Below are 27,607 nucleotides of genomic sequence, written 5' to 3'. Positions count from 1 at the left end.
TATTACTATGTATGTCGTATGTGGGATGGAATATGGGGGATCGCTTTGCTTGGCCAGCGGCGCAACTGTACTATAAGAATACCAACGCCATGTATAAAGTCATGAACTAATTAGACATGGATGATGTGCTATGAAAGCACGATATTCTATTTATGCTAACGACTGACCTCGATTTTCATCCCCCTCTCCTTTTGTGTGCCTCTCACGTACTCGTGCTCGGCACGATCAAGTTCTTCCTAATCTGCTCAACCTCCTCTTGCGAGAGGCCACATTTCTCAACGACATATTGTTCTACGGAGCCATGCTGTTCACGCATGGCCTTCAGTGCTCCGAGCATGTTCTCTGGCTTCGCTCCAAGCATGCGCTTCGCACCTTCGGGGTTCCCCTTGAGCTCGGGGCTCTTCATCACCGCGTTGAGGAGCTGTTCCCTAAAGTCGCCCAGTCCGGCCTCCGTGAGACTATACTCGCGGGCGATGGTCTCGTCATCGACGCCGCAGATGGACAAGACAAAGGCGCAGACAACACCTGTTCTGTCTTTGCCCGCCGTGCAGTGAACGAGTAACGGAGAGGGGTCCGGCTTGGCTAGGTGAGAGAGGATCGTCTTGATAGGTCCAATGCCCGACTCCCAGATGGTCCGATAAGCTTCAGTGAATCCCTCGTGTCCCTCGGCGGTGTAGTTCTGATAGCGTATCGCGATAGCCTCCGGGCTGTAGTCCTCGTCCATGAAGACGGGGACGAAGACGCGCTCAGCACCAGGCCACTCCCGAATTGCCGAGGAGTAGCGCTCAATCTCTGGCCTGGAGCGCAGGTCATAGACGTGAGAGATCTTGAGGTCCTGAAGATGGGAGACGCCCTCATCAGTGACGCCGGATGGATCAGCGGAGCGGAAGACGACGCCGGGCCTGATGGTGTAGCCCGGTCGGGAGGCGATGGGGATCGGATGACCTCCGAGGTCCCGGAAGTTGGGGAGACCGGGGATGTGGTGGAAAGGGGGGCCGAGATCGGACATGGCTGGGATGGGCTTATGGGTAAGAGGAAACTAGACGATATGTAGCTATATCACTTTAGATCCCGAGATGTTTTTTATGGTCTCATGTGTTACGGGCCGTGATGATGGATGTGGATGTCAACTTGCGGTCGGAAGAGTGGGGCATCACCACTCATGCCTCGGCATGGGAATAGAACCCGAGGGGGATCCTTATAATGGAAAGCTACGTTCAAGAGCGTGACTTATTTTATCCATGATGTAGATGGGAGGAATGGAAAGTCAAGACTCTATCGGGTTAGTTACCTCGGCCCTAATGTAAGAGCTGCTCCGATACCATGTTGGCCACAGGTAGCTGGTGCTGACAGTTGACAATAGTAATAGCAATAGGGCTGAAGTGGCGAAGATCAGACAGTTACAAAAAAGAATGTATTTTATCTATCCCGCACGTGAGTGCCAGCCTCTCTAGTGACGATAAACAATAATGCAATGCATGCCAAGCGAGCGCTCCCATCCCTTCTAGTTCACATACGCTCCACCTCGAATCCAGCACACTCTAGATAAAGGAAATTGGGTTGTTCCACCTCGGTAAGGACAGACTGATCCATGATTCGCTCATCAGGATGCGGCGTAGGTGCAGCTGCCACAGCGTCGAACGAGACACCCAGGGCAAGCTGAGTCAAGGGCCATGCTGAACCAACCCTGTTTGCAATTGCACTGGGCCATAGTTAGCATCTCAGCATCAGAAGAAGTAGCATATTTGGTCAAACATACGCATTGCCATACTCGCGGCGGGTTGGCCAAGTTGACAGGTCGACGGTGGCTCTCGGTAGAGTTGCTGCCGTTGCTGTTGAAGGTCAGGGGCCGAAGCAAAGCGCTATCCAAGAAACATACCAGTTGGTGTAAGCCATTTTGATGAAGAAGAAGAAGAAGAAGTTAATGTTGGTGTTGATGGTGTTGATATTGATGAGTGTCTTTGTTAAGGAGATTGCTTGTTTGTGTCTTCCTCAAAGTCCTAGGCCAGACATCCGTAGATATATACTCGATTCAAGAGGCCTCGACACTGTACACGGTGTGGTGAGGCGCCGCGATTTCCAAGTGAAAGTATCACAATTGAAATGCCCCGGCAGTGCTATCTCGGTGAGCGCAGCCATATCAGCCTCCCAGGCACTCACAGTGCCTCCTATCGCCATCTTGATCACAGTTGTCTAAGAGGCCAATATCCACAGAGGTGGGAAAGCCCACTTGAATTTGCGCACAATCACAGGTGATATCCCGAATAACAGAAAGCCTTGTACAATGACTACAAGGCACGACTGCTAAGCCTCTGTTTTTATGAAAGCACACGGGCTAGTTCCTCATCTTTGACACTGGGCCTCACGGCGTTAGCAAAAGGCAACGGCTCTATGTGGAGTCAAGCTAGTGTTAGTTGACAGCAGCCTAGACTGCTGACGTCGTGTCTAGCGCTCAGACTGGGCACAATTGTGCTTTCATGGCTAATAAGCCAGTTAGCCTTGTGAAAGTAACTTTGAAAGGTTCATCACAAGCCCTGTTTTGGACCAGATTCCTTGAAATTGACTTGGTAGCCACAAAGGTGCTGCTTTGCCCCGTGACCTTCCCCCTCCGCAGAGCCGCATGGACAGCTGACATGAGATGCTGTGTGGCGGTGCTCGGCGTGCATCCCTGGGCATCCAGGCAGCTGGGAAACGAGAGGACAGGAGTTGCAGAATTGCGAGCGACGTCCCACTGAAACACAGCACTTTGCTTCACTTTGAGGGCTGCGCATTTTCTAGAAGTCTTCTTTACACAGTGGAGAGGTTGCTGTGTGGGCCGTGGTGTCTTGGCCTCGACACCACCAAGACTGATCCATGGATCTCTAAATTGACGGCCATCTCGATTCGCGTGTGTACAAAGGCACCCGGGTTCTTTGGATAAGGGTAATCACAGCATATTTGCGTCTCGTGTACTCATCTGAAATTCATGTCATCATGTCGTTTCATTCAGTTACTACGGTCGGCGACGGGCTCAGTCTAAGTTTCATCTGGCATCAACTCCGCGACTTGTAGGCATCATCAAAATGAATGCTTTACAGTCGAGATCTGGCTTCATTTTAAAGTTTCAAGTTGATCATAAAATTCCCTGATGGCTGTTGATCCAGTGATGTCCTTTGTCAACTGACAGTCAGGAAAAATGAAGTGGTTCAGACGTGACCCAGCATCCTCTGAGAAGTCCCAAGATGACCCTCCACCCTACGGCGATGACCCTCTAAGCGCGGGCGAGAAGATCAGCCCCTCGAATTCTGTCGACACGGTTGCAAGCGGCCCGCCGCTTATTTCTGGCAAACAATGGAACTACTGGGTCGACTGGTCAGAGCAGCCTCACTCCAAGAAGGACCGGAATCCAGGGTTATTGGGAGTGTGGCCGTATGAGCCTCGCCTTCAGAGAGACAATGGTCAACTCTTCGGAGCGGGAGCCTCATGGAAGAAGATGGCTTCGCTTCATCCTGGAGAATTGGAGCATGCGATTCATCCTGATCGAGACTGGACCAAACACTGGGCATGGGCGATCACAATCAGAGTCCACAGTATATACGACCATCCGACCAGCTGCGATCTTAGAATTCTTGTCAAAGATTTGCCAGCTCGGCTCCAAGATAAAGAAATCTGCTGGAATACAGCCAACTAGGAGTCACAATATGACAGGTTCGATCATAAGAAGGAAATTTCCTAGTCGGAGGGCCGCTATAGACGCCTCCTGGCGTTCTCCACACCAGAGCCTTTGGCAGAGAAATCACTACACTCACGAAGCTGGGTTAGTGAAGTGCATGTGAGGCACAAAGACAAGGAATGGCTCAAGGACCATGATTTCCGAAACGCGCTTTCACCCAAAAATATTAAGATGTAAGTTTAACGAATGCCTCTGGATTCTTTCGCTAATTTAGGTATTATGTTAGTGCTGAAATTGACCAGCGGACAGCCTCGGGGCGATGCAAAAAAGTCGACATGTTCCGGCGAGGAGACCTGTATGGAAACGACATGACGGGTCAGAGGGTTGAGGCCTGGAAGGGCGAGTTTACCGAGAGTTTTGGCGCTTTCATTGAGCCAATGCGGTCATGGCAGCGGGGCGGGTGATGAAGGGATTAGAGGGAGCGGAAATAGAATAACCCGGTCCAGCTTCAAAATCAAGGTTCCTTAGGGGTCAGGGGTCATTCGTCTGGCTAACACAAGCTTGCTCCACCCCTACGTCATCGTTCTCAGCTGTTGATTCACAACAATTTCCAAGGACCGTCACAATTTTTGTTGATTTAGATGGCCTGGCTGCCCTAGTCGCCCAGAATGACTCCATAGACTCTTCCTGCCTACGTATTAATTGAAACTCGAGATTGCCAAGGTACGAGTTGCTCCTGCGCATCTTTTGTTCAGTCGCGATCTTGAAGCTCACAGTGGCGCGCCTTCACAAGCTTCCTCAAAACTGACCTGATCCGACCTAACACCATCACCGCCAGTTTGACGCTCCTATAACCCACCTTCCTTGAATCGCTGCCCCGCTGCGACCCGAAGATAGCCTCCTCCTCTTGACAACGAGCTTCTCCTCTGTGGTGCACGCAAACCCCACTCATAATAACACGGCCAAGGAAGACACGGCATAACAATGGGCATCAAAGACTTGGCTGTAAGCTATGTGCTTTTTTCGGCCCTTCATCTGTGCTGCTTCGCGCTCGCCCTGACCACATGTGGTCTATACGGCACCGACCTCCATCACGCCAACCAGCAACACAAATACTCAGACTCGAAATGGGTGAGTGAACCTCGGCTGGCTGCAGGCTGTACGCCTAGGCGCAAATCGCTGACTAGAGTAGATCTACGCCGTGGTCGTCGGTAGCATCTCAGCGGTCACATGCGTTGTCTACTTTGTCCCCTTCATCCTACGTATCGCGGGAGTTGTCGTTGCGATATGGGACTTCATCCTCTTCATCCTCTGGATCGCCCTCTTTGGTGTCTTTGGAAAGGTATGCCTCTCTCTCATGTGCTTAGTGCCGACGATCAACGGCGGCATTTGATGGATCATCGGCTGACTCGAGTGTGACACGCGTGCAGATGTACATCAATGAGGATGCCGAGGGCGATAGCGACGTCCAGCGCATGAAGAACGCTGTGTGGGTTGACTTGACCAGCGCCCTACTGTGGTTCATTGCGACTCTGGCCGCCCTTGGATATTGGTGGAAGCACCGCGACACGCGATCGCGCTTTACTGGTCGTGCCCACGTTTGAGCATGATGTGCTCGGCGAATTGGCTTTCAAGAGGAGGAATGATGGAACTGACATCGATATAATGGCAGGTTGTGACGTGATGAGCAGGACAACTCATGACGGCTGCTTGGGAAGCCCGCCGGCGGGCTGCTGGATCGTTCAACCACTGGCTTGGAATCAATGCCCTCGTTCGCCCCGTTTCATTTACCCGTACAACGAGCGAGACTTGTTATGTTCCTGGTTTACTCGTATCAAACTTAATCGCACAGTTATCTACCGAATTGAGCATGTTGCAGTTTACTACGGCAACCTCCCGCGGCAGCCTCCCGTCAAGGTTAACCAACAGTTTGCCAAGGTGGTGTCTAGAGTTGGCCGGCCCTTTGTGATGAAACCTGTGCAACCAGTCATCGGTTGAGGGTCATTGTTACTCGCTGTTTGTGAAATCATCACGGCCGTTTGTTATCTATCACGGCGTACCGCAGAGCAAACGGTCACACAAGCGCCGTTCAAGGCAAAGAACCGTGATACTGTGATCTGCCCCGCGCGCGTAAAATGTGAGACAAATAGAGGGCAATGCAGACCGACGTCGATATCGCGCCACCAAGGCACAGTGTGTGACATCCGAAGGGGAGAGTTAGAGGGGGCAATGTCGATCACGGACAAGTTTGCCCCCAAACCAAGACTCTGAGTGGTAAGGTGACGATGACGGATTTGAAGCGAGGGAGAAGGGTCCTTTCAAGGGTCCGGGTCCTTGACTGGCTGGCCCTACCAGTCCGGCCTTGGTAGCCTTGTTCCATCAGTGGTATCTTGTGCCCGACGAGGGCCTGAGAGGACGACGACTCTCCATTGGCAACAAAAGGAGCGGTGCTTGCGAGGAAGCGATGTGGGTCCTATTGTCCTTGTCGACGCCATGACGTCGATCAGATACCGGTGAACGGACCAGAGAGTGGATTGCTGTTAAATCCCGTTTGTTTTCGGTGCCAGGGCCAAGATATTCGCTCTGTTCATTCCGGCGGAGAAGGACAGAGGCGTGTTGGTCAGAGTTTCTCATGCTGATCATCACCTTTGGAAGCATAAGTTAGAACCACGAGAGAATGCACGTGGTGCTAATGAGAAGTCGAGACCTTGACCGCCCGTGTTGGGTTTTGTTAGAGGCACTCTTTGTGGGAAGTTATGGTCTAAAAAAAAAAGAGGCGATACGAAAAGCTGAGATTACGAATTTCTTAGAATGAGAATTCCTCAGCAAAACAAGCACGAGGCTTGCTTGCTTGCTTGCATCCACAGAGGGGCCTGCCACTTTTTTTTTTTTTCTTTTAGCATAATTTTTTTCTCGATTTTTCTTAGCCTTGGATGGGTTTTTGTGTGAAGGCCTTGTCTTTTCGCTCCACATGACGATAGCATCAAGGCACGGAGGCGACCGCGGAGCCGGACAATTAACCGCAGACTTCGTCATTGAGGGTCTGACACCACTGGCCCTGCGGAGGATTATCTTGAAGGGTCGGGTGCTCTCACGAATAGCACTAGCAAGCAGTAGAGTCATTTGGTTGACTCGTATTCCTTCTGCTGAGCCTTCATTTGTCTATTTTGATTCGCAGTCGAATGTCTCTCTTTGAGTCTCGTTTCGACAATAATCCTGTATCTCGCCAACTCTCAACAAACGCCGGTCTTTTTGTTTGCTGTTGGTCGCAGTGGGAGCCTGCAGGGTCGTCCCGCAGGTATCTGCTCGCCAACTGTACAGATACGACGCACGAGGCAAGGTACAGATCTGTCGTTATTCGCCAGGATAAACCCCCCACGAGCATACAATGCTACATGCCAAACCCCCCTCCATCAAGTTGCGAGCCTGACGAGGTACCTAAAAGCGGGCCCCAAGCTTCCAAAAGGTCAAAGAAACCCGCCGCAGAGGTCCACCTCGCTCCCCTGCCCTTGACAATCTCACCCCGTCCCGTCGGGTACCTTCGTGCTTCGTCCTGGTTCCCCCCGATATCATTAGCGGAGGCTGTCCAAGATTCCCACTTTTTGGAGGATGGGATGGAACGGGAAGATCAGTCCTGACAGAGAAGTCCTAAGTTGACGCCGGGTTATTAACAAAACCGTTTCGGACCCCTTCAATATTTCTCTTCTTAGCACCTCTGTTCCCTCTCTCACCAATTCACTCTTCGGGCGTCTACCTCTCTTCGTCTGCTTATCCAGCTCCTCTTGGCAATTCCAGTCGCCATCTGACTTATCGCACGCGACTCCGCGGCCTCTCCTTGATACAAAGTCGCTGCGCTGCGCTTCGCTTCGCCATCCATTCAACTGCGACAAGAGCTGCCCCTCACTGCACATAATCAGCCTCCGAGTGCCGCCCTACCCTCCTCCTCAGCTTCATTCCTGTCACTCGGCTTCCTCTTCGTCTCGAACAACCTGCTCCCTTCATTCATGCAACGACGCTGGCGCTTGATCCACGACTCGGGCTGTTTAATCAGCCAGGCAGCACCTCATCAGAGATACAAGCCTCAGGCATCGACAAACGACGACGACACCATGGCCAGCCTCGCCCGTTCCATCAAGTCCCCTTACCTGTCGCCCAGGCTGCGACCCTCGATGCCTGGGCGTACCATGTCCACCAACTCCGACCTTTCCATCACCTCCTCTCCCAACAGCCCACGATCTGACGACCTCGGCGACTTGGTACTGTCCGGACGCAACACCCCGACGTTCCCGCACTCGAGATCTGCCCTCGGCCGAGAGGGATATATCGACGGAGACGATATCCGTGCCTACAATGCCCGTTTTCAAGGTGAGCCCTCCACACTTCTGGAATGAAAGATTGCGGATAGCCATGTTTGGGTGTTCCGACCATCCCATGATTGCCCATGTACCCCACCTCTTCCCCATTGATCTCCCATCACCTGCTCTTGAGTGAGTGCTCAAGTATCCCTCCTATCAACATGATCATCGGGGACCATGCCCGAGTGACAAATCCGAAGACGGACAGTCGCTGGTCCCGGGGTCGTCACAAAAACCTCCGAAACCAGAGACACGGCGCCAATTCTTCACCAACCCGGTCCAACGCCACAAAAAGCACCCTCAGAGGAACCAAGAAACCCCTGACACATGGCACAAACTGCACACTGTACACCATTACCCAACTCGCGGCCAATGCGACATGTACGAGGACGAAGTTGATTGAGGAGCTCCAGCAATTAAGAGCCGCCGCCACGCTGAGAGTCCCACGCTGCGATGCATCCACATGTCCGTCAGCACAACCTCCGGTCTCAGAGCAGCCAATGGTGCCATTTGGAAATGACTGGCGCACAGCGCGGGGCCGGATGAGAGGTCTCGGGAGCCTCCCGCACCCCCATTGTTGAGATTCCCATGCCCGTTTCAATTCGCCATATCTTTTTCAGATGCACGTCGCTCGCTCATTTTGGCAGCTGTTTTCTATCACGTCCTACCACTCCCATCATCCTCAGCCTTCACTTTTTTTACCCCTCTCGCAACACGTTTCCCAACCTCTTTCGGGCCGGGCCTCCCGGTCAACCAGGTCCGGGCAGATTGTCGTGCATCGCGCTACTCGTGCCTCTCCCCACACTCAAGACTCCAGTCATCGCGGGGTAGCGGCCCCATCTTCCCGGGGCCGGCCGTTTAAGTGACGCTCGCCCTGTCATGGATGTTGGTTATGGCTCTGCCCTAATAAAGCCTCTTATATCCCATCATATGCCTCATATTCCTGTTTTTCATCCTCTTCGTCACTAGCCCCTCTCGGCCTTTCATCATCAATTCGTCTTGTCCAAGTTCTTATACTCACATCCATCCTCCCCCAGATGATAATGATCGATCGATCCCTGGCACCCCATCTGGATCTTCTACTCCGCGCAGTCGCAGCCGTGCTCGACCCATAGCCATTGAGCTGCCGCAACTCAAGCGCTTCAGCACTGCTCCCGCGCGCACTCCACCTGAGCCTCTCTCAGCACGAGGTGATCTTCCTGGGTAAGTCTAGCAAGCCTGTTGGCCAGAACAACTTCTAACCAGTTGAATGCAGAGGTTATTTCCCACTTCACGAAGACCCCAACAGCCGCATACATCGCCCACACCCATTTCAGCATCACCCAGACACCAGAATGAGCCGCCTTATCTCAGAGTCGGGACCAGTCTACGCCGACCGTCCAACCTCACACCCCGCCCAGAATGCCTCCATGATTCAATCAAACACGCCTGTTGCCTCTTACCTGGCTCCTGGCTTCCATGATAGCCCCCTGCCTATGGGGAAGTACTATCCTTCCAACTATGAGAACAGGAACGGCAGTCAGACGAACCTGCGTCCTGGTTTGACAGGCACACTCTCGTCTGACATCGGGCCCGATTCTCATGCAACTCCCCGCACGACCAACCAGTCAATGCATGAGACGGAACTCCGTCGCAAGTTGCAACAATACCAGCGGGACATGATTGCTCAAGCCAGTATGGCTGCCAACGAGCTCATCAGCAGCTCGGCCAAGTCCGATCACAAACTTGATGCCGGTGTCTCGCTGAGCTCTCTTCCTCTTCGAGAGTCGCGGTTCATTGCGCCTACTCCGCTCAAGCCCCGATCGCCTAGACTGGCTCCCCTCGGTAGTCCAGGACCCGTGACACCAATGGACCTCGAATCTCTTGGTGGTGGTGATTACATGTCCCGCTAAGGGGCAGTACCTTACTTGGGTTGTGCCTCATCTGGTGCATTAACATTCTCAAGACATTTTACGCAAGATTTCTAGACTTTTTGAAGCAGAGAACACAGGGGCAGACTGTGGAGGAATTTTGTGGGGGTTCTCAAATTTGGCATTATCCCATTCATGGCGTTGGTTGGAAGCAGGCCTCAGATAATAGCTTGCCATCATGGACGGGACGGCATATCAGCGTTTTATTCAAGTTGCATCGGGTACAATTAGGTACCACACAAGTCTTTTAAAGACATCTATTGATACCCATAGAATACTAAGTTCCTTTGTCCTCTATCTACTGTACACACTATCCAGCTCTGTACGTGATCACCAACCAATCTTCAACCACCAACAACCGCGTGACAACCCTGCCCTTCCCCTGCCATTAATACGCCATGTATAGAAAGGCGTTGTCTTCCTTAGAGCTAGGCTAATGCACGATGGAAGTTTAAATACACAATGCGCGGGATCGGGGCCATTTGGGAGATCCGTCGCCGATGAGCCGCTCTTCTGGAAGTTCTGGCCGCTCCACCGTTCCAGGAGTGCAAATATGAACATAAAACGGCCCTCCAGAGCCCTCCGAACCCTACAAGGTATATCTAGAGGGCCTTCATAACTTAGAGGCTTATAAGATCCATCTTAACTTCCAGGGTAAAAAAAGCTTGGAATGGTCTCCTCGGCCATTCGGCCTAGGGTAGGTAGTTGCACAGGCCTTGCCAGGCAGAAGCCGCCCTGGAGGGGAGCCTGGTTAAAGTGGAGTGATGCTAGCCACGTGATCTGGCGTCGCGTCAAGTGCCCGTCAGGTGCGGACCAACGCGTCCCTCCTTGAACTTGTCGTGTTAGTTCAATCGCAAAGGACCTTTGAGGCCCTCGCCTGATTGTACGGCCTTTCGAAACGTAGGATTCCTTGTCCTATTTTCGAAATGCAATAAGTATATTCTTTTTTGACGCATCCACGCTCTGGCTAGCTCATCCTCCCTGGTCATGACTTCAAATTCGCTACCGACGTTGGCTCTCGTGGTGGACTTCATTTGCCTCTTCACCCATGACCTAAAGCGAAAGCAAAAACGATGGCAAGATGGAGTCCTCAAGTACCACACTTTCAACAAACGTATTATGGTCTACGATGACCGCGGCCACTTCATCGGAGATGCTCATTGGCAGGAAGGAGGGGACCTGGACGAGGGCGACGAGTTCGAGCTGGATCGGGGCGCTGCCATTGTGCAAGTCTCGGACCGCACTGGGCAGAGAGAGCAGGATTTGACAGAACTACTGGACAAGCGAGCAAAAGACGTTGAAAGACGCCGTGCGAATGCTGGTACTCGGACTCCAGGATCAACTGCCGCCTCAGCTCGTACCCCGAGAAATGATCAGTCTTCTCACTCTCAACTTCGCCATCGCCCGCTTACAGACCTTGTTGGGGGAGCCTCGAGGATCGGGAGAGCAGTCATCTCCCCTCACTCGCCGTACGAGGCTCGCAAAATGGCCATCAGCCCTGGGCAGCAGCAGGATTCGCCTTCCGAGGATGCGCGGCCATCAAAAAGAAGGAGGCGTGAGGAGTCACCCCCGAATAAGTTGGGGCATGCTCGTAGCCTTTTTGGGGCGACTTTGACACTCACGCCCTACACATCCTCAGCGCCTTCAGTTCAAAGTCAAGCCCTCCAAGAGAGGACGAACGAAGCCTCCAAGACTGCACAAATCACCGCAAGGCCAAGGCCACCAGGCACAGTCGACCGTGATCGCAGAAGCTCCAAATCGCCGCCCCCTCCAGACAACCCCGCGAAAGCGAACGTCAATCCTGCCCCCCGTCAGATAGCTCCTCGCCGCACGCTCCCCCAACGGGCATCGCTCAGAGAGTTACTGGCAGGGAACGAACAAAACTTCAACCACGATAGACCTGGACAAAAAGAGGCCAGCCACCAAGGCCACAAGGGCCCGGCTCAAGCATCGAGGTCCCGCCCCTTACCATCGAAGGGTGTGGTGGCCTCTGTTCCAGCTCCCGCGCCCGCCCAGCCCAGGAACCGCGAAAGCCAGGCTGTCGAGCCCCCAGCCAATGAGCGCAACCGGAAAAAGAGTTCGAGGCAACCATCACGGTCTCCTTCATTACCACCAAAGGATGCCAGGGCTTCAGGGCCAGCTCAAGACTCTGTAGAGCCAGTGATGGCCCAGGACGAAGCATTTGAAAGCTGGCTTCAACAAAGTGAAGGGAACTCTTCACGTCACGATGTTCTGGCGCAACCATCAAGATCACCATCACCACCACCACGCGATTCTGAAACGGATGCGGTTTTTTCAGCCCAGAACCGCACTCACGGTGACGATGGACCTGAAAAAGGACCCCTTCCCAACATGGCTCCAACACGAGCCGAACGCATAACATCTAAACCATCAATGAAAGAGTCAACGAACAAGGCTTCAGGTGTCCGGGGTACAAAACGAGCTTTGAGTGCAGAGACGGCTGCAGCTCCCCGCAATCACGCGGATGATCTCCCTGGGCCGGCCAAAGAACCAAGAACAGAACTACGAATCAGGTCAAGACAACGGCGAGGCCTGCTAATGGTATCTGAAAAGAAAGATCGAGACCGCGTCGCGAGAACTCGCATGCGCCCCGCAGCAGAGACGACCATCGAAGCGCAGAGGAGATCACCAATCGAACCCCCTTCAGCCTCCGTTAATGAGGAGCCTAGTGTTGCACACAGTCGTGTCATGCACCACAACTTGTCGGGCGACGCAGGTAGCCGGCGAAGCTCGATGTCTTCAAATATATCGCATGCCGATACCCCAGATCCTGACGACTTATCAAACAGCAATAACCACCCTGTCGTCGTGGCGCTGAGCCCTGAGGAAGAGCCACGCATGTTGGACGAAGATGCAGATGGAGATGCAGATGCAGATGAAGCAGCACACAATAGTGATGCTGCGTCGGTCAACAGCCCCGAGGACGGCCTGTCACCACCTCCCATGCGGCGACGAACGAATCCTACTCGTCGCAGCAGGCCCAAACCTGCCCAACCTGTGTCGAGTGATGGGGAGGAAGCCATCACAGTTGACACTCCATCTTCACCGCATGATGGCATGGCTGACGGCGATCCCAACCCAAAACCTGACCCAAAGCCCGAGTCGGGTCCTCGAATTACAAAGATGGCACGAAAAAGTGTTAGGAGCAAGGAGATTATTGGTTTCACGCTGCCTACAGATGACTTCCCACCGACAGTTTTCACGACGATGTCAAACGGGCCCTTTGGGCAAACGGAGGCTGAAAAGATTGAACAAACGGGCGATGCGCAAGTGACACAATTGCACATGAACGGGGCCCAGGACCTGACACCCCAATCAACCACCGTTAAAAGCGTGGCGCAGTCTGAAGTGCAACGCAGAGTGAGCGACAAGTCACAAGGCAAACAACCACCACGCCTCATCAATCCAGCAACCCGAGGCAAAAAAGCAGCGAGGAAGGAAGATGCAGCTGGGCTGCCACCCCAACCCATGGTTCGATTGGACCCAGCTGTACCAACCCGCATCATCACCGCTGCCCAGGCTCCTGCCACCAAACGGATGCCTTCTGGAAGCAATGCAGCCCAGCCAGCACTGCCCGGGTTCTCTAGGGCGAACGGTGGTGCGTGGAGTAGGCATGCAGAAGACTTGCTGGGAATGACGAGACCTTCGCGATCAACATCCCGACGGTGAATTGGAGCAAAAAATATCTCTTGCCACCCGTGGACTTGAGCCGATACGAGCGCACCGATTGTTCAACCGTTTTCATTTCGAGAAGGCGTTTTCTCCATTGAAAACCATGAATTTCTGCGGCAGCTATGAACAGCTGCCAATCCGTTTGCTATACAGGTCATGGCGGGGAATGGGCCGCGAACCGTTTGCCTGAAGTTTCAGCCAACATCCATCACAATGAGGCTCCGGAAGCCCTATCGCAAACGAAGGCGCTCATCGGGCATTATGCCTTGTGCTTCTTGAACAGCCGGCTTTCCAAGGAGATGCTTTTTATGCGGTTCAACCCCATCCTCCTCCTGTTCCAACAACTGACCTGGCACCTTGACTCCCCCCACGGTATTTCGCGAAACGCTGTTCTGATCAACCCAAAGATATGGCTTTCTGGATGAACCGAGAGACTAGCAACCTCATTCGCATTCCCTATCACCAGCCGATGCGAGGATACTCCAGGATCCAGCACATCTCTGGAAACACTCGTCGCCCCAACTCGACCAAACCTTATAGGACAGACGAACTCCAAAGTCTATATGACCGGTGGCGGGAGCTGGAAGACTGGCAGAAACCTGTGCAGCACCCTCCAGGTGATGACATCAAAGACCATCTTCAGCCTGAAGGACCATCTCCAGGGAACAGCGACAGATCTTCTGTTTCTGGCCATTCAGGACCCGAGGACTCGGACCACGGAAAGAAGCCTCGTCGCCGCGGTCCTCTCTCAAAGACAAAGAGGGAGAAAACGGCCTTCATGCGACGGCTTGGTGCTTGTCCACCCTGCCGTTCTCGAAAAGTTGCGGTATGTAGTCGAGTGTTGTTGACCAGGATGCCTTGCTCAAGCTCGTCCATAGTGCAAACATTGGGACCTACGTGATTTCGAGGCTTCGTACCTGCAGTCGAAGAGGGGTTCCCATTCGGCGATGCTCGGGAGGATACACCAGGATTGCTTTGGCGAGATGGGTGATCTCGCGCGGAGCACCGATCTCTTGGGCCTAACCAACTCGGATACATTAGATCCACCGGGTTCTCTGGTAGACCTCCATCTTGCAAGGTCACTGCCGCCTGTATCAACAGATACCCCCCTTGGCCCGACTCTCGTTCCGCTGACCCTGGATCACTCAACCCTGGATGCTGAACCCATTGGGAAACCTCAACTGATGCGCAGCTTCTCCATCGTGGCCATTGGGAGGGACTTGGCTTGCACACCCACCAAGACAACCACATGGCAATGCCTGTTCTGGAATGACCAACATGCTGGGGCCATGCCGGTCATGGCGAAGCCCTGCACGCACAAGTTCACGACCCCGACAGAATTAATGGATCACTTCTTCAAGATACACCATCCCGTGGAGCTCTACGACCCCCCCATCTGGTTTAGATGCAGGCAGTGTGATCAATGGAACGACAAACAACATCACTGTTGCAGGTGTGGAAATGTGGAAATCGAGAAACAGGAGCAGTGGATCTATGGGTATGGAGTCTGCGCTTCGCCGTCACAGTCACCTCGGAGCAAACCTGTCTAAGTTTGATGCAAACTCTACAATGGTACTCGGTGGTTAAGCCTGATTGAGACCAGCCACTAACACGCGGTTCGCGGGTTACTCGGGGATAGTCGAGATGGGCAATGTCAGAGCGCCTGGTGCGCCATACCTCGTTCTCGAAACGGACGAGCCATACATACTCATAATGAGTAACCACGCAAGATGGTGTTGAGCCCCCACCATGACCCACGTCCTGTTCTCCGGCATGGTTCATCGGCGGGCAATGTTGGGGGGATTGGGGTGTTGAAGTTCGGAGGGCGTTCAATGGACGGTAGAGGCGTGTGGATCCTGGGAGTAGACCCATTTGCTTGGTAATGCCTAATGAGATGTGCCTGGGCATTGATGTTGGTGGTTCCTGGTGCAATATATAAGTGGTCTCGATGTCCCCTCTCATTTCTTTGGTCAACGTGGACGGGCTTCCCATGAATGAGCTTCTGTTGGTCTTGCTATGGCCAACAGAGCCGTCTACAGCATGCCAGAACAGTGGCGCCGTCTGGCCTCCCTGATCTGGGACGATCTGCGACTTGCTATCTACAAATGATGGACGCGGCCACAGTTGAATGTGGTTGACTCACTATTCTATAACATTTCCCTCAAAAACCTTCCACTACATGGCACAGAGTTTCACAGTAAGAACATGTAAAGTCTCGAGAAGCATACGGGTATCTCTACTGGAGATACAATGATCTGGCTATTCTTACAATAGAGATGAGATCTTGAAGACTCAAATACGAGGACTGCTAAGCCATGTCGCGGCCTCCGACGGGCATGGCCACATATCCGGAATGGCGGACCATGGGTCGAACGACTCTCAAACCTGGGGTTGCCAGAGTTGAGTCATCCTCACATGCAGGACTCCACGCATTGACCAATGGAGGCGCTATTTTCTCGCCGAAGTCAGAGCTCGGGTGGTGCAGGTGGTGGGTCGGGCAGACCAATGGGCGTTCCTGGTGAGGCAGATCTCCAGAGATTTGGACGCTGTTATTGGCCAGGATGGGTCACTCTGCCTCACGACGCCATGCCTAATCGAGCACGCCGAAAGACTCAATCTCCTCCACCTGCTGCGCCATGCTTTGAGCGAATCCCCAGGCAAGTTCAGCTTCAGACCAGGCAGTGAAATACCTTGGACGACGCCCTCCAAGCGGCCTCAGGCTTTTTCTTCTACTCTCCCCCCTTTCGTTACCAGTATCACGACTCCCCCCCATCCCTAGGCTCCCCTCACGCCTTCACCACTTGCTCATACTTTGAGACGAGGACATCGTACGAAGCTGGCGACCAGTTACGTTTGTCGAGGCTTCGCCTATTCCCACGTCCTTCCCCAGCTCAGCGTGGCCCGCTTCGCCGCTCAAAGATCCCGCGCATCTCTAGTGGCACAGCCTTGCTACTGTTGGCATCGAAAAGATATCGCAACCTTCGGCGTTCCAGCTCTTATCGCCGTACTAATACAGCACCTCACGTGAGGGTAAGCAGGTCGGCGTAAGCATCCCTCCGACTTGTCACACATGGTGCCGTTGGTCTAACAGTCGCATTCAGTCGCGCATCGACTTTCCCACTCACCACTTTTCTCAAACACGGATTTGGAGCGCACCGCAGCTCCAAATATCCGTCGTTCGTTTAAACAATTCAACCTTATCAAGTCGGATCGCACGGTAATCAGTTTATCATGGCCAATTCGAACGCTCTCCCCCAGGGCTTCTCTGTCTTCCAGCCAACCCTCGGTTCTCAGCTCCAGTTCTTCCCTGCTGTCGGAAGCCGCGAGCTCGATGAGCTGGTGAACGCTTACATCCCTGGTCCCGCTTCTGTCCAGGAGAAGCGCGCTTCCATCTCTCTCGACTTCCTTGAGTACGCCCACCTGACTGGTCAGACCTTCAAGTTCTACCCCGTCTACTCCATGGCCACCCCCACTGTGTCTCCTGCTACTGCCAGCCCTCTTCAGGACTCTGGTTACGGTTCTTCCTTCAACGCTAGTCCTGTTATGTCCAACTGGGACTGGAGCCAGGTCAACGCTACTGCTGCTCCCTCGCGTCGCCAGTCTCCCAAGGCTGCTTCGCGGCACCAGACCACCGACTTCTCTCACCTGCCTGGAATGAAGATCATGACGAGAGACGGCCGCGATGTGACGAACTCTGCTTCTCGAGGTTCCAAGACCAAGGAGCAACGAGACCACGCTCACCTCATGCGAATCATCAAGGCTTGCGACAGCTGCCGGCGGAAGAAGATCCGCTGCGACCCCAGCCACAAGAAGCGTGGAGTCACCCAGAGCCAAGCCCAGCCTGCGTCCAAGGTCACCAAGAAGACAAAGACTCCTGCTCGGGAAGCCCGGACATCTCCTGTCGCTGTTCAGCCTGATTTCTCTGCTTCTATAGGATTCCCAGACGTGCAGGCTCTTTCAACTCCAGAACTCGACAACCTGCTTGGTATAGTACCAGCCGAGAACGTGGCTTGGGAGGACTTCCTCGAGTACCCTCCTGTCGACGACTACGACTTCTTCAACGACCCAGAGGGATACTTCTCTCCTCAATCTTCCTCTGTGTCGGCGTACTCCACAAAGCCTGTGACACCGACATCGACACAAGACCAGCTTGGCCCGTACAATACGGGCAATGCGGTGGCTACCGTTCCATCGGTGGATCTACCTTTCAACCAGACAGAATCGACTCACGACTATGTCGATTTCAACCTGTTCTCTCCCGAGTCGTCATTCTCGGAAGACGAGCGTATGGTCCCGATCGAACTCTCCAAGCAGTCGGTTAGTCAACCTAGGTCCCCAGCGCCGAACCCACGACCACCAATTGAGCCCTCGAGTGGCTCAGAAAGCAGTGGCGGTTATCTAAGTGGTGACCTTGGTGCGCAATCTGCGCTTGCCTGGGTCACAGCTCAGGAGCTCTTTGGTGATGGCGACATTGTCCTAGATAGGACGTATCGCGATCCTGGTGTTGATCTTGAGCGGTACAACTCGAGCCCCTCATCCAGCTTCGACTCGGATGGTCTGAGTCACAGCGTGAGCTCACTTGAGACTTCTGTCTCGTCGGCCTACACAACCGACCTCCAATCTTCGTCGGCCTACACAACCGACTTCCAATCTTCCGCTGGAGCGATGTCACCTGCGGGAAGCAACGTACGTATCTCAATGAATGCCTTGATGGAACAGCGACTAATTTGTCAAAAGGTGGCAATTAGTCACAACAGCATTGTTGACCCCACGGGAGATTCTCTCCAGAGTGTACGTGCAGAGCCGTTTCTCATCTTACTGCAGCGACTAACTTCTTGGAAGGTGACAACATTTGCGAGCACCTCGCAACCTGGTGCCATTGGCACGAGTGACCTGATCCAGACGGCCGATGGCTACTCTGGTCACTCAGATCGCGGTGATCAACAACGTGATCTTCGTGAAGACGTCGCAGCACAACCCAGCGACACCTCGTCTTGTCATGTCCTGACGGAGCATCAACGTGCTGCGGATGTCGGCATCACTCGTTCGAATGCTCTGAACTCTGGTTCTCCTGTTCAGCAAAATAGGAGGCGTGATGTTCTGGAGCTAGCACCATTTACAAGTGCGAATGTTGAGCGAGAGTCGGCCCCCGCTGCTTCCATGACACAAGTCAAACCCCAGACACCCCGCGCCCAACTTGCGGTCGGTGAGAAAGAGGAGAGTTCTCAGCTTTCTTCTGCGTTGGGCATTGCTCCTGTCTCGACTGCTCTGGCGTCACTACTGCAGCCGTCATCCCTGACGACATTTATGTCCGTCGTCATAATAGCGGTCGCACTCACAGCCTGGTTCTGTTTCTCATCTGTTGAGATGGGACCTGTGGACCAGAAGACTCTCTCAACGAAAGGAGGAAGCTCTTCCACGTCTCAGGCACGACGCTTGATGGCGAACGTCAAAGGAAAAGCTTATGTCACCTTGAGCTCAAGGAGAGCTGTTGGCGGCACGAAGTCGGTTGATCGCATGGTCTCACAAAGCTGGAGCTTAATTGCAGTGTAGACGGGTCCTTGATACAGACCAGACGGTTTTTGGGTTTTGGGCATTAGTGGAGAGAGTTGTGCATCGCATGGCTCTGAAAGTCCCTGGTCTCGTTCTTAGATGAGGCTGGACTCTTTTCTTTGTTTGATTTGGATTGTCATATCGAAGAGCGACCACATGCGCAGAGCGCGCTGGTTTTTTTTTAGACAGGAAACGGCCTTTGCTATAGAGCGAGCATTGAGCCAAAATGCAATGAACTGGCCTCTAAGGCCGTGTATTATTTTTATCTCAATCGTGCCTTGCATTGTGATGTCTTGTGTGATCATCTCACAGCTTCCAGGTGCTGTTGCGCTGAGAGGAGCTGAACCTCTGAGCTTTGTTAGGCCGCCTGCAAATGGCCATGACATTGTGGTGTTGGGGTACTTGGCCGGTACAACTGTGAAAGAGATCAGGTGACCACCGTTTGCTCAGAAAACGGCGAGTTTGTAAACGGTGTTAGGTGGGTCAAGGCAGAGATGAGACATGCCGGCATTGGCTCCTTCTCTGCTAAGGGGAGCTCAAGAGGCATCACAAGAGTGATAAAATAATAAATAACAGAGATCTTGAGTACTGTGTCATTGTAATGTCTCTTTCATTTTCCTAGTATTCTCTATATAAATTTTCTCATAACACTTGTGAAGAGTCATGTTTGGTGTCTCGTTTGACCCGCGCAGGCGTGCCACATGAGGCTTAGCGTCAACGGAGCTTGAAATCTTCTTTCATGTCAAAGTAGGACATGAGTATCCTCCATCCTTTTCAACCCTTTGGACAATCTGATTGCTCCTTACACGATCATTCATGCCCAGACCTTGACTTAGGGCCTTGATGTCCCATAATATCGTACCATTGGTGTCGCTGATCCAGTCTTTCCACCTCCAGTGCGAATTTGACTGTGTTGACAGCCGGTCACTAGTCGCGCGCGTTTGCTTGTCGACCGGGAGTACTTCAGCTTGGGATAGACTGGTCGCATCGCCTTCGTCGATTTCATTTGCCTTGGGTTCAGCCGGACTTGGCCTCTGTGTTGCTCAGTTGGTACCGGGAGTTTTGGAAATCGCGAACGCAAAATCTGGTTTTTGAGTTTGTCGCGCCGGTGACTCAGTCCTCTCGACGTGCGATGATCTAAGGGGGGACTGTGATCTTCAAAGAACACCTTGAGCTTGAGTCTCTTTCATCTCCCTTGGCCAAGAATTTGATTCTTTGATCATTCTTCTGATCGGCGAGGGCTGCGATACGACAGAGGCGCGTGGCCTTTGAGTGAGTAGAAAGGGCTGGAGGAGTACCTTGTTGGGAGGAGTAGAGGGGATATATTGGTAGGAGGAGAGCCAAAGAAAGAGAGGGAAATCGTCTGAGAGAGAAAGACGCAAGGCTTTGGCTCCTGGTCTTGAGGCGAGAGGACCAAGCGAGGATTGACATCAAAGCCAACGAGAGGCGCACCCAGATTGCTCAAAGATCAAGTGAGCCAAGGCAATCATGGGCGTATTCAAGTCACTTGGCCTGTCACCGGCCAAGAAGGCAGGCGCAAAGGCCTTTCGCCGTCTCTTTGGACGGGTGTTGCCAGCTGGCGAAAGTGACAGTGCCACTGGCAGCGCAGCGACAAGCGAGAATGGCAAGAACCACACCCACGACGAGACCAACAGCAGTCAGAAGGACCTCAGCAAAGAAAACACGCGCGATAACAATCAACAATCCAACAGCGACAATTTACCCGCCCCCCGATCATCGACAGAACCTCACGGCAACACCCAGGACTCAAACCCTTCACATCTCACCACGACAAAGGCAGCCCCTTCGACAGAGGCGATGGCATCTCCACAGAAGCTGGCCGCCGAGCGCAACAAAGAGAACCAGCCACCGGACACAAGCGCCTTGACCGACTCGCTGGCTCGCCTGAGCCTCGATCGGGACAATGTGACTGCGACTCCTCCCACGAAGCCCACGGCTCCTACGGCACCGATCTTTACGGATCCCGCTGTGGTAGCCGAACGGGCGATGCACATGAAGTTCATTGAGGAAGCCCTCGATATGGTATGTTACTACGCTCAGGTATCTGCTGGCTGACCTAACTAACTGTTGTGCAGGCCCGGCTTGCTCTTCGGACTAATGAGACTCCCGTTGGCTGTGTTCTTGTCCATGACGGCAAGGTCATCGCCAGAGGCATGAATGCCACCAACGTCACGCGAAATGGCACTCGACATGCCGAGATCATGGCTTTGGGTGCCTTGCTGTCCTACCCGCCAAAGGACGGACCCAGAACCACATCTCTACGACCAAAGGTTGAGACTCCCCCTTCAGCTGCGGCTTCCGACGCCTCTTCTGTGTCATCGGTCGTGCCCGATGAGGGCAACGAGGACGGCTCCAAGGGACACCTCTACCCCTACGGCCAAAAGTGTCATCCCGACGAGCGAGTCGATCGATCCATCGTTCGCGAGTGTATCCTCTACGTTACCGTCGAACCATGCGTCATGTGCGCATCTCTGCTGCGACAACTTGGGATCAAGAAGGTCTACTTTGGTGCCGTCAACGACAAGTTTGGCGGCACTGGTGGTGTCTTTAGCATCCATGCTAATTCTCTTCCCATCAGCGCCGATGGACAGACCGCGAGTGCTCATCCTACCCCGAAGCCAACGCAACTCCCAGATGGCAGTGGTACTCTGGGTGTCTCGTACCCTCCTGGTGGCGGCGATGGCGGGAACATTGAGTCAGGCTATGAGATTGAGGGTGGCTGGGGCCGCGACGATGCAGTCGGTCTTCTGAGACGGTTTTACGTGCAGGAGAACGGACGAGGTAAGTCTTTGCGCCACCGTTATCCCAGCCTAAATGATATTGACCTGTTTCAGCTCCGGTACCTCGCAAGAAGGAAGGACGCGCAGCCCGTTTGGCGGCCATGATGGAGAAGGATGGTGAAGAGTCTCCAACCCCCGGTGCCGCCACCCCTGTGCCTGAAGATGAGCCGACCGACTTGCCAACGTCGACGAAGGCTCTGGAGGACCCGACTCCTTTGGCAGATCGCACCGAGGCTTAGCGAAACTCGGGCGAAACGCCACTGGGCCATCGTCGTGTGAAGAGCAACGTGGACGTCACAAGGGGCAATGAACTGCACTGAGGCTTAGGATTTTCGCCTAAGGCTTTAGGTATGCATGGTCACGACGTCTAGCATATTGTTAATGCCGGAAGGTCTCACTTTAGAGTATGTTTAGAGTAGGCTATGTGGTCTAATATCCATCGGAAGGCACCTGATGCCTCGCGAGTCATAATGTACAGGATTTAACACAAGCCAATGGCCTCCAGGCTTGGGACGCATAACCCTGATGTAGTAAATGTGTATTGGCCGGGGTCGGATTACCTATGAAGCCCCCTCTTTTCCAGGTTGTCTCTGCTCTCATCTAAATGAACTGGTCAATCAGCAACTTACGCATCTATGGAGAATGAGACAACCCGCCTAGTTCTCTGTGGATGGACGCGGTAACAGACGATGAATGGGCTTGGACACGCTTGCATTCAAGCCCACCTAGCCGCCCGAGAGCCAGGGAAGGGTGTAGGTGAACCCAAATTGTCCATGAAGGCATCTTTCCCTCCGTTGTGTCACCGAGCTGTCTCGAATAAAGCGAACGCATCAAAAGAGGTAGTCGAACGAGCAGGAAGAAGAAGAAGGCCTGATATACAAATAGCTTCAGGGACTCGGGTTCTGGTTCACGGGGGATCAAGGTGAAGCAACTCGCCCTCCTTAAAAGTGGTATTCGCTGGTCTGCATGTGTAATACAGACTACCTGTGCGCTCATGATGCCAATACATACCGCGGGTATCTACTCAATAACAATGGGCTAAATTTCCGACGAGGTTCTTAGGTGGCACATCGCTTCTATGACCCTGATCGAGCGGGGATTCATGGGCCATTGACAATCGCCAACATATCCAATACACCCTCTTCCAATACGTGCATACGCGATTGGCGTCCGACCCAAAAGCCTGTTGGCAGTGTAGCACGAATGCTTTTCCTGGTACACCTGGATGCATTGACCTTCTAGCGTGAAACAAGGAGGAAGTCTCTGAGCTAGTTGTCTACTCTCTTCCGCAAATTGCGGGTTGATTACAAGTTGAATCGTTCGATGCTCATCGAGAGTCCATCCGGTGCCAAATAGCGAAAAGAAGTTGTTGAAATAGAGGCGGTGAGTAGGATCCTCTGGCTCGGGAACGCCGAAACGCCACATGGCTACGACTTTGCCCCCTCGTCGAACGTAATGCCGAACCTGAGCCATGACTCTTGCATACTCGGGAAGTAGGAGGGAGCTGTCGATTAGTAGCATGGCCAAGGGCGGTATGTTTGACAATGGCACGGATATAAAGTGATCGAGGACTTCGGATGGCGTCGTGGCCCAGGAGATGTTGATTCTTTCTTCAAGATGCTCTAAGAAGTCAGCTTGGGTTCTCTCAAACTCTGACTTGCTTGCCATGTCAGTCGAAACGAGGATGATGTGGGGCAATCGCCGGGGTGAACGGTAGTTTCTGAGGAGATACATTGGAAATGCTGCCCGGCTTGGGAAAGTGTATGATTAGGGAAATGTCGTTTGAGGTTGTAGTGGTTAGTCGAAGTTTCGCTCCAGTAAAGGTATGCCGCTGATGCTTGTGTCTGCTGATAGTATTCATGAGAAAAGGGAGGGGAACCCTGATATTAATATGCAAAGACTTGTGACAACGACAGTGACGCGTGTGACTGAAGTTGTCGACTGAGTGACAAGAGCAAAGTCGTGATGAGCTTGTTGATAATATCTGGTGTCATCTCGGCGAGAGCACGCCCTGGCAATGGCCCGCGATGTAGTGTCTCCGGTCCCTTCAAGTGGGAATGAATCTCTTCAGTCTTTTAGGTCTATTTGGTTCATGTAGCATGATTAACTGCCTATGAAGTTAAGATGAGCCCCATCTTTGGAGTGCCGACAATGACAGCTAAGGGAACTTTGGCGGACCCCTTCTCTGGTTTAGGAAATATCAGTTTGACGAGAGCCTTAGTTGGGATTATTCAATATTATCCCCTTTGTTTAAACAAGTTATCATAGTCATACGTTCTGCCAGTCATGGACATCAAAATGAAACCAGACTCTACTGACCATGGTAAAAATATGAGCCTATCCTACTCTAAGGATAGTAAATAAATCAACACATAATAATAAAAGAGTTAGACGACTTCATGATGATCGGTCGCTCCATCTCGTCTTGAGGAAGTCGATTAACCCAAAGTTGGTGATGCAGACAAGAAGGAAGAGGATGTAGAGAAAGAATTTGCATTTCCATAAAGGTCCGTGAGAGTGATGTGGTGCTAGTTCAGAATTTGTAGGTAGTGCATCAGTGCAGGGGTATATCTCTGTTGGGTGGTTGTGGAATTGCTGCTGGTTCGTGCCATGAGGGATTCTCGACGTGGTTGATTGGGACCATTGTGGTTCCTCAAGGGGGTTGCCCATGCTGACGATCTGAGATTCAGAATGATATGCTGCTGTGAGATGTGATGTCAGCTGTGACTCCAAAACAAGGTTACAACTACAAGGTCCGGACGCGGCTATAAATGCAAGGCGCCAGGCTTAAGGAGAGCAGCGTCTGATTCCGCGACGGATGCTGTCAATCATGAACTTGAGAGCGAGGAATGCGCAACAGTGGCCACCAGTTATCCAATTGAACTCGACAGAACCAACACGCAGGGCTAGGTTTGTACCTCACTCGCCGGCTGGAAGTGAACACTCTCATTTGACATTTCAGCTGAGGCTATTCAGCTCTTGGCACGCACACGGCAAAGCATGATCCCCAACATATGACACACTGGAATGGGTTGGAATGGCCATGAATTGAGTAAAAGAAGATATGTGTCTTGGAGCTTATGCAAAGGGCATCGCGCTTGGCCAACTCACGCCCTTGAGGACTTGAGCGTTGTCTGCAAGCCACATGGAGTAGGTTGTTCCTCGTGGGACTTGGGTAAACGCATGAGTTCCACTCTGCCATGTTTAGAAGCCTGGACGATCATAAGAGTCAGCTAAGAAGGAGCCATAAGGCGTTGCGTCAGAAGAGTTCGTTGTATGGAGCACTGCCGGTGAAGTTCATTGTTTGTGAATGCATCTAATCCATGTTTCGTATGCCAGAGAGTAGGAACAGCAACTGCCCGTTTGTGCATGTGTATGATGCATTGAAAACAGCGTGCTTAGTATTAACCCAAGGGCCTCTAGTTGCCCCCCTTCCCATCTTTGTAGTTGCCAAAGCCCTCGTCATAGTATTCCTCCCGAATCTTGCTGAACCCAACCTTAGGTCCATCGTGGGGCCAGGGGAAACTGTTGCCACTCGCAAAGAGGCCGAACATGACGCCGTCAAATCCCACAGGAAGAAGATTTGGGGAGAATGTCTTGACCCATTTTGTTTCTTGATTGCTAATCGAATATCCTAGTTTATACTGTCGGGATTCAGATCGGATGTGCAGCTGCAAGTCTGAGGGAATTCGTGTCAATTTCAAAGCAAGCTCTTCTGTCTGTGATGGATATGTCAATATGAATCACCAAAAACACACAAAGACGGGCTTTCACTTACTTCTGGGGGAGTTCCGGGACCAGGTGAATTCGCAGTGATATCTACAAAGATGCAAAGGCCAGTTGAATGGGCACATCCTCGAACCCCAAGATCCTGATGGGCCAGCTCACTTGAATAAGCCGAGATACCGACGGACTGGTATGGCCCCAGACCTTTGTTAGTGGGCAGTAGAGTTGCGGAAAATATCATGTTGACAGACTGCTGCTTTCTCAAGATGGCACTAGGGGTGTCCCGGTCACTGAGTGTGTAGACGTTTGGTACTAGAACAACTCCATTTCCTTTGGATCTAAGGCGGTAGGTTTTGGAATATGGTGAGCGGAGCTGATACCAACTTGGCCGGAGCTCGGGGCCCTCAAAGCGATCTTCATATGGCTTGGGGGGATATGTGGCATTGGGGCCATAATCGTAACTCTGGCTCAACAAAACGTAGTTGCCGTTGTTCATGGTAGGCCACCCATCCTTCCAGCTCACCGGAGCAAAGAAGGTTTCGCGTCCGAGGACCGACCATTTATCAACATATCGGCGGGCCAAGAAGGTGGCGAACCATTTCCCGTCAGGAGTATCGGCAAACGTGGCGTGCCCAGTATTGCCAACCACAAGGTTGGAGTCGGCACCGTTGAAGATCAACGGGTTGGCTGGCGATGGGTCCCAGGGTCCTTCAGGAGACTTGGAGCGAGCAATGGAAGCCCTATGAGTAGCGCCTGTACCGCCTTCGGCAATGAGTAAATAATAGTACTCGTCCTTGTAAAAGAGTTTAGGCCCTTCGGGACGGGTCTTGTTCGTCACGGGCATTGTGCCGTTCCAGATGCTGCGATAAGGGCCAACACAAGCGCCGCTCTCCAGGTCTACTTGGCACTGACTGATACCCCATAGCCGATCAAAACCATTGTTTAGGCCCATGATTGTGAGATACGTCTTGTTCGATATCGGGTCCTGAAACAGGTGAGGGTCAATACCGTATGGCTCCCCCCAGACAACATCAGACCAGGTCTTGAGATCTTTCGAAGAGATCCAGAACATGCGAGGGTAGGTTCGATAATCTGGATCCGATCCCGTCATTGCCATTGAGGTGACGTAGAATCGTCCATTGATATAGGACAAGGAAGGCGCCCAGATGCCTGTTATCATGGAGTTTAGCAATCGACACCTTGTCCAAGAATGAACGTACCATTTCCTGTTCTTGTGCCAGTGATAGGAACTTTTTGAGGATCATCGATGGCGTGAGAGATCAACTCCCAGTTGACCAAATCTTGTGATTTGTATATGGGGATACCGGGAAATGTGAGAAAGGAGGATACAGCTACATAGTAGGTATCATCTACACGGATAACATGAGGGTCAGGGTTCCATCTAAGACAAGAGTGTTATTAGAATCATGCCTTTGGGAGGGAATGGATGCTTGCCCTCTAATGATTGGGTTCTTCAGCCCAAATGATAAAGAGGCCAGACCTAGCCAAAGGCTCAGGAGAACGGTGAATTTTGTCATGGTAATCTTAGACCAGCCGCCATGTATTGGGACAAGAGGCACAATGTACAAGCGAGATTATCTGATAATGCAAGATGCGAGCTTCGGAACAGCGCGTTTTATAAATCATTCAGCTACATCCTCAACTCCGCGTCTTGGCGTAGTATGCTGCGCGTTATGGATGAGATCTGCATTGTGATCAAGACAACGATAGGTGGAACTGGCCATTTCCCGCCAAAAAACAGTAGATCAGAAGATTATTGAGGGGACATGCGGGGAGAGATGAGGTCTTTCTCTCCAGGGTTACATATCTGCAACGGCGCTTTAACCGTGTAATTAGGCTGATTTCTTGACGACATGAATGAAATGATTTCACTGAATGTCAACATGTGGTACAGAA

At 52.5% G+C, this 27,607-nt stretch overlaps 7 protein-coding genes across 7 annotated transcripts; 4 read left to right on the top strand and 3 right to left on the bottom strand.

Annotated features, from left to right (window-relative positions):
- Positions 1–202: 202 nt before the first annotated feature.
- Positions 203–1,009, bottom strand: LRP88_04672 (protein-tyrosine phosphatase-like protein; the record flags this gene model as incomplete). The annotated part of the gene is made up of 1 exon (XM_083241243.1): positions 203–1,009. One exon carries the CDS (start codon positions 1,007–1,009, stop codon positions 203–205), a length of 807 nt encoding a protein of 268 aa, XP_083102391.1.
- Positions 1,010–1,509: 500 nt separating this feature from the next.
- LRP88_04671 (uncharacterized protein) lies at positions 1,510–1,896 on the bottom strand (the record flags this gene model as incomplete). Its single annotated transcript, XM_083241242.1, has 2 exons — positions 1,510–1,702; positions 1,880–1,896. 2 exons carry the CDS (start codon positions 1,894–1,896, stop codon positions 1,510–1,512), a joined length of 210 nt encoding a protein of 69 aa, XP_083102390.1.
- A 2,740-nt stretch (positions 1,897–4,636) lies between these two features.
- On the top strand, positions 4,637–5,256 carry LRP88_04670 (uncharacterized protein; the record flags this gene model as incomplete). The annotated part of the gene is made up of 3 exons (XM_083241241.1): positions 4,637–4,783; positions 4,845–4,994; positions 5,083–5,256. 3 exons carry the CDS (start codon positions 4,637–4,639, stop codon positions 5,254–5,256), a joined length of 471 nt encoding a protein of 156 aa, XP_083102389.1.
- Positions 5,257–7,761: 2,505 nt separating this feature from the next.
- Positions 7,762–9,899, top strand: LRP88_04669 (uncharacterized protein; the record flags this gene model as incomplete). Its single annotated transcript, XM_083241240.1, has 3 exons — positions 7,762–8,017; positions 9,045–9,210; positions 9,263–9,899. 3 exons carry the CDS (start codon positions 7,762–7,764, stop codon positions 9,897–9,899), a joined length of 1,059 nt encoding a protein of 352 aa, XP_083102388.1.
- A 6,942-nt stretch (positions 9,900–16,841) lies between these two features.
- On the top strand, positions 16,842–19,163 carry LRP88_04668 (Zn(II)2Cys6 transcription factor domain-containing protein; the record flags this gene model as incomplete). The annotated part of the gene is made up of 3 exons (XM_083241239.1): positions 16,842–18,296; positions 18,348–18,401; positions 18,453–19,163. 3 exons carry the CDS (start codon positions 16,842–16,844, stop codon positions 19,161–19,163), a joined length of 2,220 nt encoding a protein of 739 aa, XP_083102387.1.
- Positions 19,164–20,651: 1,488 nt separating this feature from the next.
- LRP88_04667 (tRNA(adenine34) deaminase) lies at positions 20,652–22,203 on the top strand (the record flags this gene model as incomplete). Its single annotated transcript, XM_083241238.1, has 3 exons — positions 20,652–21,206; positions 21,260–21,965; positions 22,019–22,203. 3 exons carry the CDS (start codon positions 20,652–20,654, stop codon positions 22,201–22,203), a joined length of 1,446 nt encoding a protein of 481 aa, XP_083102386.1.
- A 3,180-nt stretch (positions 22,204–25,383) lies between these two features.
- Positions 25,384–26,989, bottom strand: LRP88_04666 (uncharacterized protein; the record flags this gene model as incomplete). The annotated part of the gene is made up of 3 exons (XM_083241237.1): positions 25,384–25,683; positions 25,743–26,860; positions 26,911–26,989. 3 exons carry the CDS (start codon positions 26,987–26,989, stop codon positions 25,384–25,386), a joined length of 1,497 nt encoding a protein of 498 aa, XP_083102385.1.
- Positions 26,990–27,607: the final 618 nt, after the last annotated feature.

This window comes from Fusarium phalaenopsidis, assembly GCF_050370095.1.
Source record: "Fusarium phalaenopsidis strain FUZ10S chromosome Unknown contig_32292, whole genome shotgun sequence".
NCBI lineage: Eukaryota > Fungi > Ascomycota > Sordariomycetes > Hypocreales > Nectriaceae > Fusarium > Fusarium phalaenopsidis.
This window is presented reverse-complemented; position numbering and strand designations above follow the sequence as displayed.